Raw genomic sequence first — 12288 nt, 5'->3', positions numbered from 1 at the left:
CACACATGAACCACCCTGTGTGTTAAAAAAAATTTGCCCCTCATGTCTTTTTATAAATCTTTCTCTTCTCACCTTAAAACTATGTCCTCTAGTCTTGAACTACCCTAACGTGGGAAAAGACACCTGCTATTTACTTTATCAATACCCAACATGATTTTAGAAACCTCTATAAGTTAGCCCTGCAACCTCTTACACTCTAGTGAAAAGCCTCCCAGTCTTTCTAGATAAACTGTCCATACCCAGCAACATCCTGATAAATCTGTTCTGACCCCTCTCCAGTTTAATAATCTCCTTCCTGTAACAGGGTGATCAGAACTGGACACAGTAATCCAGACGAGGCCTCACCAATGTCCTGTACAACCCCAACATTTCTTCTCAGAAAGGTTTGAGAAACAAAGGCAAGTGTGCTAAATAGGTAAAAACAATGACTACAGATGCTGGAAACCAGATTCTGGATTAGAGTGGTGCTGGAAAAGCACAGCAGTTCAGGCAGCATCTGAGGAGCAGGAAAATCCGACGTTTCAGGCAAAAGCCCTTCATTAGGAATACAGGCAGAGAGCCTGAAGGGTGGAGAGATAAATGAGAGGAGGGGGAGGGTGGGGAGAAAGTAGCATAGAGTACAATGGGTGAGTGGGGGAGGGGATGAAGGTGATAGGTCAGGGAGGAGAGGGTGGGGGAAGGTCCTGACCTATCACCTTCATCCCCACCCCCACGCACCTCTTGTACTCTATGCTACTTCTCCCCACCCCCACCCTCCTCTCATTTATCTCTCCACCCTTCAGGCACTCTGCCTGTATTCCTGATGAAGGGCTTTTGCCCGAAACGCTGATTTTCCTGCTCCTCAGATGCTGCCTGAACTGCTGTGCTTTTCCAGCACCATTCTACTCCAAGTGTGCTAAATGCCTTCCTTACCACCCAGTGTTTCTCTGATGCAACTTTCAAAGAATTATTTACCTCAACATGACTTCCTCTGTTCTCCAACACTACACAAGGGCCTAGTTTTAATGCTAATAAGCCCTGTCCTTGTTTGATTTACCAAACTGCACTGTATCATTCACCACTTTTTCTGGTGTTTCCTATGATGCAGTGATACTTGGAAATGTTGAGACTCCATTTTGATGCATGTGAGACAAGACACATGAGGACATCTTTCCTACTCATCAATTATACTTCAAATTGGAGCAGGTCCCTTCATTTCCAAATGATGATGTTTCTGTTTCCCTCAGCGAGCATTGTGGCACATGGAGTCACATGTAGACCAAGACTGAGTAATGATGACAGATTGAGGCCCAGACTGGGTAAGGACGAAAGATTGAGGCCAGGACTGGGCAGGGACGACAGATTTAGGTCCAGACTGGGTAAGGACGACAGATTGAGGCCCAGACTGGATAAGGATGAAAGATTCAGGCCCAGACTGGATAAGGATGACAGATTTAGGCTCAGACTGGGCAGGGACGACAGATTGAGGCCCAGGCGGCACGGTGGCACAGTGGGTTAGCACTGCTGCCTCACAGCGCCTGAGACCCGGGTTCAATTCCCGACTCAGGCGACTGACTGTGTGGAGTTTGCACGTTCTCCCCGTGTCTGCGTGGGTTTCCTCCGGGTGCTCCGGTTTCCTCCCACAGTCCAAAGATGTGCGGGTCAGGTGAATTGGCCATGCTAAATTGCCCGTAGTGTTAGGTAAGGGGTAAACTTAGGGGTATGGGTGGGTTGCGCTTCGGCGGGTCGATGTGGACTTGTTGGGCCGAAGGGCCTGTTTCCACACTGTAAGTAATCTAATCTAATTTAGGTCCAGACTGGGTAAGGATGAAAGATTCAGGCCCAGATTGGGTAAGGATGGCAGATTTAGGCTCAGACTGGGTAAGGACGACAGATTTAAGCTCAGGCTGGGTAATGATGAACGATTTAGGCTCAGATTGGGTAATGACAACAGACTTAGGCCCAGACTGGGTAAGGATGACAGATTCAGGCCCAGACTGGGCAGGGACGACAGATTGAGGTTCAGACTGGGTAATGATGAAAGATTTACACTCAGACTGAGTAAAGACAACAGAGTTAGGCCAAGACTGGGTAAGGGTGGCAGATTTAGGCTCAGACTGGGTAAGGATAACAGATTTAGGCTCAGACTGGGTAATGACGACAGATTTGGTCTCAAACTGGATAAGGACGATAGATTTAGGCTCAGACTGGGTAAAAATGGCAGATTTAGGTTCAGTCTGGGTAAAGACGACAGATTGAGACTCAGATTGGGCAAAGACAACAGATTTAGACTCAGACTAAATGAGAACAGCAGACGTAGGCTCAGACTGGGTAAGGGTGACAGATTTAGGCCCAGACAGGGTAAGGACAACAGAGTTAGGCCAAGACGGGGTAAGGATGGCAGAGTTAGGCCCAGACTGGATAAGGGTGACAGATTTAGGCCCAGACTGGGTAAGGGTGACAGATTTAGGCCCAGACTGGGTAAGGGTGACAGATTTAGGCTCAGACTGGATAAGGGTGACAGATTTAGGCCCAGACTGGGTAAGGGTGACAGATTTAGGCTCAGACTGGGTAAGGGTGACAGATTTAGGCCCAGACTGGGCAAAAACATTATTGAATCTGTTGTATCCACCGAACAATCGATGATTGTTTCAAGGATACTTTCCCAGGTGGATAAAAGCAGTAGGCTTCCAAATGACACACACTGTTTCAAACTGTTTTTGAGACTTCAAAATGTCACTCCTGTACAACTATATCAAACCATTAGTGCATTTTTTAAAAAACTCTGAGTTCATAAATTCAATTTCCCTACATTATTGGGCAGGATTTCAACACAAAACTCACTGATTATGACGCTGGGCCAACAGAGTTGCGATTTTTTAATCCACTGAGAGGACGTGAGCATCGCTGGCTAGGCCCAGCAGTTACTGCCCTGTCCCGAATTGCCCTTGAGAAGGTAGGGGGTGATCTGCCTTCTTGGGCTGCTGCAGTTGGTGTGCAGTAGGTAGACACACAATGTTCTAAAGCGAGGGAATTCCAGGATTTTGACCAAGCGACTATGAAGGAGCTGTAGATATATTTCCAAGTCAGGATAGGGAATGGCTCGGAGGGAAAATTGCAGAGGCTGGTGTTCCCATGTATCTGCTGCCCTTGTCCTTCTAGATGGAAGTGGTCATGGGTTTGGAAGATGCTGTCTGAGGAGCCCCAGGGTGTTACTGCAGTGCATCTTGTAGACCGTACCCACTGCTGCTACTGAGCGTTGGTGGTAGAAGGAGTGGATGCTTGTGGATGTGCTGCCGATCAAGCGGGAGCTGCTCTTTCCTGGATGGGATTGAGCTTCTTGAGTGTTATTGGCACTGGTCCCATCCAGGGCAAGCGGGCAGTATTCCCGCACCCTCCTGACCCGTGTCTTGTCGATGGTGGACAAAGTCAGAAGTCACACAACACCCGGAACGGCGCAACGAGACCTTCTGATGTCAAATAAAACTTTTGGACTATAACCTGCTGTCGTGTGGTTTCTGACATCACCCACCCCAACCCCAGTCGAGAATCGGCATCCCCGTGTCATTGCAGATTGTGGATAGGGCTTTGGGGAAGTCAGGAATTGAGTTACAGGGAATGAACGGTGTGGGATATAGGTAAATTAATGTTACTTCTGCAATTCTAATTGATTATATAAAAAAAATGAACTCACATCAGTGTGTAATTGTTTCAGCCAGGAGCTGAATCAACAAGAATGGGAACTATGAGGAGGAAATGCATAACTGTTATTTTGTATTAGCTAAAAATGTATACAAGAAAAAAATGGGACTGCAAAACAATGGGACAAAATACAGGCACGAGATAAGATGCTGTGAAGACAGGCCTGTATAAACAATAGGTATAAACATCTGTTTTCCACTTTTACAGAATCACAGGAACAAACCCCAATTAAAAGGGCTTAGTGATAAGATGCTGTAAGGGCAGCACAGATGCAGGAAGTAAATACTGGTAAGGCAAGGATGTGCCCACAGCAGGATGAGGTCAAATGGCCTTGTGAGAACAGGAATAAGCATTTTGTCACAGACAAGGCCGGATAAGACAAGAGATAAACAGGAGTAATGGGTACCGGTCTATGGGAAGTGGAGGATGTGAATGGGGTGGTGGGGGGGATCAATTAAATAAGAAAAAAATATGGAGGAACCAAATTATATAAATATCAAGTATTTGTTGAATTCAGTGTGTTTTGTCCCTGCCTTGCGGACATCACACCCAGCTGCAAGTGTGAAATAAAGGGCACGACTGATTCAGATCTTGTTTCGGACTGAAATTATTGAAGTGAGTGCGCTTTGTTTCTCACGTACGGTCATGGAAAAACTGAAGGGGTGGCATGTCAGATCAGCAGTGCACCTATGGAACGGGAGAGCAATATAGATGCGCTGAAAATGTGTTGCTGGCTAAAGCGCAGCAGGTCAGGCAGCATCCAAGGAACAGGAAATTCGATGTTTTGGGCATAAGCCCTTCATCAGGAATCCTGATGAAGGGCTTATGCCCGAAACGTCGAATTTCCTGTTCCTTGGATGCTGCCTGACCTGCTGCGCTTTAGCCAGCAACACATTTTCAGCTCTGATCTCCAGCATCTGCAGACCTCACTTTTTACTAGAGCAATATAGATGGCCCGAATGGCCTTCATATGCTCAGGGTCTGTTTCTAAGCTGGACATCTCTATGACTCTATAATTGCTGAGGTAGCATTTCCAGCCCCTCATGCGCTTCTGTAGCCACTGAAACTAAATTGCTGGGTGCAGTTCAGTTCCAGGAATAATAACTAGGGGGGGGGGAACTAAAAGGGCGCGGAACCATTCTGAGGGTACGCCGGTGCATGTTGGAGGAGGACGGAAGAAGGGGATGGACCTGATACGCCATCAGGATGCGACGGATTGGAGGGTCGAGGGGGGGTAAAGCACCGCACGCGTCATCAGCCAGCGACAATAAACCCGGAAGAGACGTGGCAAGAGGGCGGCGGGTGCAGCCGCGAGGGCCTCGGGCAGCGAGTGGAACCTCAGCGGCCGCCCCGGGCACGGCCCTCCGGCCCAGCCATGGGCCTGTGCAAGTGCCCCAAGCGGCGGGTCACCAACCTCTTCTGCTACGAGCACCGGGTCAACGTGTGCGAGCACTGCCTCATCTCACGGCACTACAAGGTAGGACAGGCCGGGGGCCTGGGGCCTGGGGGCGGGGGGGCCGGGGGGGCCGGGGGGGCGGGGGTGCTGGGGCCCGGGGGGCCGGGGGGCCGGGGGTCTGAGGCCTGGGGCCTATACTGACCCAGAACAGTGTAATACAGATCACATTGACAGGAATAAACACACACACCACCGCCCCCAGAGAGACTGGGTTATATATACTGTATAAATAATCACCCTGTCACTGAGAGAGAGACTGGGTTATATATACTGTATAAATAATCACCCTGTCACTGAGAGAGAGACTGGGTTATATATACTGTATAAATAATCACCCTGTCACTGAGAGAGAGACTGGGTTATATATACTGTATAAATAATCACCCTGTCACTGAGAGAGAGACTGGGTTATATACACTGTATAAATAATCACCCTGTCACTGAGAGAGAGACTGGGTTATATATACTGTATAAATAATCACCATGTCACAGAGAGAGAGAGACTGGGTTATATATACTGTATAAATAATCACCCTGTCACTGAGAGAGAGACTGGGTTATATATACTGTATAAATAATCACCCTGTCACTGAGAGAGAGACTGGGTTATATACACTGTATAAATAATCACCCTGTCACTGAGAGAGAGACTGGGTTATATATACTGTATAAATAATCACCCTGTCACTGAGAGAGAGACTGGGTTATATATACTGTATAAATAATCACCCTGTCACTGAGAGAGAGACTGGGTTATATATACTGTATAAATAATCACCCTGTCACTGAGAGAGAGAGACTGGGTTATATATACTGTATAAATAATCACCCTGTCACTGAGAGAGAGACTGGGTTATATATACTGTATAAATAATCACCCTGTCACTGAGAGAGAGACTGGGTTATATATACTGTATAAATAATCACCCTGTCACTGAGAGAGAGACTGGGTTATATATACTGTATAAATAATCACCCTGTCACTGAGAGAGAGACTGGGTTATATATACTGTATAAATAATCACCCTGTCACTGAGAGAGAGAGACTGGGTTATATATACTGTATAAATAATCACCCTGTCACTGAGAGAGAGACTGGGTTATATATACTGTATAAATAATCACCCTGTCACTGAGAGAGAGACTGGGTTATATATACTGTATAAATAATCACCCTGTCACTGAGAGAGAGACTGGGTTATATATACTGTATAAATAATCACCCTGTCACAGAGAGAGAGAGACTGGGTTATATATACTGTATAAATAATCACCCTGTCACTGAGGGAGAGACTGGGTTATATATACTGTATAAATAATCACCCTGTCACTGAGAGAGAGACTGGGTTATATATACTGTATAAATAATCACCCTGTCACTGAGAGAGAGACTGGGTTATATACACTGTATAAATAATCACCCTGTCACTGAGAGAGAGACTGGGTTATATACACTGTATAAATAATCACCCTGTCACTGAGAGAGAGACTGGGTTATATACACTGTATAAATAATCACCCTGTCACTGAGAGAGAGACTGGGTTATATATACTGTATAAATAATCACCCTGTCACTGAGAGAGAGACTGGGTTATATATACTGTATAAATAATCACCCTGTCACTGAGAGAGAGACTGGGTTATATATACTGTATAAATAATCACCCTGTCACTGAGAGAGAGACTGGGTTATATATACTGTATAAATAATCACCCTGTCACTGAGGGAGAGACTGGGTTATATATACTGTATAAATAATCACCCTGTCACTGAGGGAGAGAGACTGGGTTATATACACTGTATAAATAATCACCCTGTCACTGAGAGAGGGACTGGGTTATATACACTGTATAAATAATCACCCTGTCACTGAGAGAGAGACTGGGTTATATATACTGTATAAATAATCACCCTGTCACTGAGAGAGAGACTGGGTTATATACACTGTATAAATAATCACCCTGTCACTGAGAGAGAGACTGGGTTATATATACTGTATAAATAATCACCCTGTCACTGAGGGAGAGACTGGGTTATATATACTGTATAAATAATCACCCTGTCACTGAGGGAGAGAGACTGGGTTATATACACTGTATAAATAATCACCCTGTCACTGAGAGAGGGACTGGGTTATATACACTGTATAAATAATCACCCTGTCACTGAGAGAGAGACTGGGTTATATATACTGTATAAATAATCACCCTGTCACTGAGAGAGAGACTGGGTTATATATACTGTATAAATAATCACCCTGTCACTGAGAGAGAGACTGGGTTATATATACTGTATAAATAATCACCCTGTCACTGAGAGAGAGACTGGGTTATATATACTGTATAAATAATCACCCTGTCACTGAGAGAGAGAGACTGGGTTATATATACTGTATAAATAATCACCCTGTCACTGAGAGAGAGAGACTGGGTTATATATACTGTATAAATAATCACCCTGTCACTGAGAGAGAGAGACTGGGTTATATATACTGTATAAATAATCACCAGGTCACTGAGGGAGAGACTGGGTTATATATACTGTATAAATAATCACCCTGTCACTGAGAGAGAGAGACTGGGTTATATATACTGTATAAATAATCACCAGGTCACTGAGGGAGAGACTGGGTTATATACACTGTATAAATAATCACCCTGTCACTGAGAGAGAGAGACTGGGTTATATATACTGTATAAATAATCACCAGGTCACTGAGGGAGAGACTGGGTTATATATACTGTATAAATAATCACCCTGTCACTGAGAGAGAGACTGGGTTATATATACTGTATAAATAATCACCAGGTCACTGAGAGAGAGACTGGGTTATATATACTGTATAAATAATCACCCTGTCACTGAGGGAGAGACTGGGTTATATATACTGTATAAATAATCACCCTGTCACTGAGAGAGAGAGACTGGGTTATATATACTGTATAAATAATCACCCTGTCACTGAGAGAGAGAGACTGGGTTATATATACTGTATAAATAATCACCCTGTCACTGAGAGAGAGACTGGGTTATATATACTGTATAAATAATCACCCTGTCACTGAGAGAGAGACTGGGTTATATATACTGTATAAATAATCACCCTGTCACTGAGAGAGAGACTGGGTTATATATACTGTATAAATAATCACCCTGTCACTGAGAGAGGGACTGGGTTATATATACTGTATAAATAATCACCCTGTCACTGAGGGAGAGACTGGGTTATATATACTGTATAAATAATCACCATGTCACTGAGGGAGAGACTGGGTTATATATACTGTATAAATAATCACCCTGTCACTGAGGGAGAGACTGGGTTATATATACTGTATAAATAATCCCCCTGTCACTGAGAGAGAGACTGGGTTATATATACTGTCTAAATAATCCCCCTGTCACTGAGGGAGAGACTGGGTTATATATACTGTATAAATAATCACCCTGTCACTGAGGGAGAGACTGGGTTATATATACTGTATAAATAATCACCCTGTCACTGAGAGAGAGAGAGACTGGGTTATATATACTGTATAAATAATCACCCTGTCACTGAGGGAGAGACTGGGTTATATATACTGTATAAATAATCACCCTGTCACTGAGGGAGAGACTGGGTTATATATACTGTATAAATAATCACCCTGTCACTGAGAGAGAGAGAGACTGGGTTATATATACTGTATAAATAATCACCAGGTCACTGAGAGAGAGACTGGGTTATATATACTGTATAAATAATCACCAGGTCACTGAGGGAGAGACTGGGTTATATATACTGTATAAATAATCACCCTGTCACTGAGAGAGAGAGACTGGGTTATATATACTGTATAAATAATCACCAGGTCACTGAGGGAGAGACTGGGTTATATACACTGTATAAATAATCACCCTGTCACTGAGAGAGAGAGACTGGGTTATATATACTGTATAAATAATCACCAGGTCACTGAGGGAGAGACTGGGTTATATATACTGTATAAATAATCACCCTGTCACTGAGAGAGAGACTGGGTTATATATACTGTATAAATAATCACCAGGTCACTGAGAGAGAGACTGGGTTATATATACTGTATAAATAATCACCCTGTCACTGAGGGAGAGACTGGGTTATATATACTGTATAAATAATCACCCTGTCACTGAGAGAGAGAGACTGGGTTATATATACTGTATAAATAATCACCCTGTCACTGAGAGAGAGAGACTGGGTTATATATACTGTATAAATAATCACCCTGTCACTGAGAGAGAGACTGGGTTATATATACTGTATAAATAATCACCCTGTCACTGAGAGAGGGACTGGGTTATATACACTGTATAAATAATCACCCTGTCACTGAGAGAGAGACTGGGTTATATACACTGTATAAATAATCACCCTGTCACTGAGAGAGAGACTGGGTTATATATACTGTATAAATAATCACCATGTCACAGAGAGAGAGAGACTGGGTTATATATACTGTATAAATAATCACCCTGTCACTGAGAGAGAGACTGGGTTATATATACTGTATAAATAATCACCCTGTCACTGAGAGAGAGACTGGGTTATATACACTGTATAAATAATCACCCTGTCACTGAGAGAGAGACTGGGTTATATATACTGTATAAATAATCACCCTGTCACTGAGAGAGAGACTGGGTTATATATACTGTATAAATAATCACCCTGTCACTGAGAGAGAGACTGGGTTATATATACTGTATAAATAATCACCCTGTCACTGAGAGAGAGAGACTGGGTTATATATACTGTATAAATAATCACCCTGTCACTGAGAGAGAGACTGGGTTATATATACTGTATAAATAATCACCCTGTCACTGAGAGAGAGACTGGGTTATATATACTGTATAAATAATCACCCTGTCACTGAGAGAGAGACTGGGTTATATATACTGTATAAATAATCACCCTGTCACTGAGAGAGAGACTGTGTTATATATACTGTATAAATAATCACCCTGTCACTGAGAGAGAGAGACTGGGTTATATATACTGTATAAATAATCACCCTGTCACTGAGAGAGAGACTGGGTTATATATACTGTATAAATAATCACCCTGTCACTGAGAGAGAGACTGGGTTATATATACTGTATAAATAATCACCCTGTCACTGAGAGAGAGACTGGGTTATATATACTGTATAAATAATCACCCTGTCACAGAGAGAGAGAGACTGGGTTATATATACTGTATAAATAATCACCCTGTCACTGAGGGAGAGACTGGGTTATATATACTGTATAAATAATCACCCTGTCACTGAGAGAGAGACTGGGTTATATATACTGTATAAATAATCACCCTGTCACTGAGAGAGAGACTGGGTTATATACACTGTATAAATAATCACCCTGTCACTGAGAGAGAGACTGGGTTATATACACTGTATAAATAATCACCCTGTCACTGAGAGAGAGACTGGGTTATATACACTGTATAAATAATCACCCTGTCACTGAGAGAGAGACTGGGTTATATATACTGTATAAATAATCACCCTGTCACTGAGAGAGAGACTGGGTTATATATACTGTATAAATAATCACCCTGTCACTGAGAGAGAGACTGGGTTATATATACTGTATAAATAATCACCCTGTCACTGAGAGAGAGACTGGGTTATATATACTGTATAAATAATCACCCTGTCACTGAGGGAGAGACTGGGTTATATATACTGTATAAATAATCACCCTGTCACTGAGGGAGAGAGACTGGGTTATATACACTGTATAAATAATCACCCTGTCACTGAGAGAGGGACTGGGTTATATACACTGTATAAATAATCACCCTGTCACTGAGAGAGAGACTGGGTTATATATACTGTATAAATAATCACCCTGTCACTGAGAGAGAGACTGGGTTATATACACTGTATAAATAATCACCCTGTCACTGAGAGAGAGACTGGGTTATATATACTGTATAAATAATCACCCTGTCACTGAGGGAGAGACTGGGTTATATATACTGTATAAATAATCACCCTGTCACTGAGGGAGAGAGACTGGGTTATATACACTGTATAAATAATCACCCTGTCACTGAGAGAGGGACTGGGTTATATACACTGTATAAATAATCACCCTGTCACTGAGAGAGAGACTGGGTTATATATACTGTATAAATAATCACCCTGTCACTGAGAGAGAGACTGGGTTATATATACTGTATAAATAATCACCCTGTCACTGAGAGAGAGACTGGGTTATATATACTGTATAAATAATCACCCTGTCACTGAGAGAGAGACTGGGTTATATATACTGTATAAATAATCACCCTGTCACTGAGAGAGAGAGACTGGGTTATATATACTGTATAAATAATCACCCTGTCACTGAGAGAGAGAGACTGGGTTATATATACTGTATAAATAATCACCCTGTCACTGAGAGAGAGAGACTGGGTTATATATACTGTATAAATAATCACCCTGTCACTGAGAGAGAGAGACTGGGTTATATATACTGTATAAATAATCACCAGGTCACTGAGGGAGAGACTGGGTTATATATACTGTATAAATAATCACCCTGTCACTGAGAGAGAGAGACTGGGTTATATATACTGTATAAATAATCACCAGGTCACTGAGGGAGAGACTGGGTTATATACACTGTATAAATAATCACCCTGTCACTGAGAGAGAGAGACTGGGTTATATATACTGTATAAATAATCACCCTGTCACTGAGAGAGAGACTGGGTTATATATACTGTATAAATAATCACCAGGTCACTGAGAGAGAGACTGGGTTATATATACTGTATAAATAATCACCCTGTCACTGAGGGAGAGACTGGGTTATATATACTGTATAAATAATCACCCTGTCACTGAGAGAGAGAGACTGGGTTATATATACTGTATAAATAATCACCCTGTCACTGAGAGAGAGAGACTGGGTTATATATACTGTATAAATAATCACCCTGTCACTGAGAGAGAGACTGGGTTATATATACTGTATAAATAATCACCCTGTCACTGAGAGAGAGACTGGGTTATATATACTGTATAAATAATCACCCTGTCACTGAGAGAGAGACTGGGTTATATATACTGTATAAATAATCACCCTGTCACTGAGAGAGGGACTGGGTTATATATA

The 12288-nt window shown here is 42.6% G+C and overlaps 1 protein-coding gene across 1 annotated transcript in view; it reads left to right on the top strand.

Moving 5' to 3' along the window:
* Positions 1–4954: 4954 nt before the first annotated feature.
* Positions 4955–12288, top strand: part of zfpl1 (zinc finger protein-like 1) — a 47900-nt gene continuing 40566 nt past the window's right edge. The window contains exon 1 of the mRNA XM_060855712.1: positions 4955–5158. Coding sequence (XP_060711695.1) covers positions 5057–5158 — 102 coding nt within the window. The 5' untranslated portion in view covers positions 4955–5056. The remainder of the gene's footprint in view (positions 5159–12288) is intronic.

This window comes from Hemiscyllium ocellatum, chromosome 46, assembly GCF_020745735.1.
Source record: "Hemiscyllium ocellatum isolate sHemOce1 chromosome 46, sHemOce1.pat.X.cur, whole genome shotgun sequence".
NCBI classification, from domain to species: Eukaryota; Metazoa; Chordata; class Chondrichthyes; order Orectolobiformes; family Hemiscylliidae; genus Hemiscyllium; species Hemiscyllium ocellatum.
Note: the sequence above shows the minus strand (reverse complement) of the source record. Positions and strands in the feature narration are given on the sequence as shown.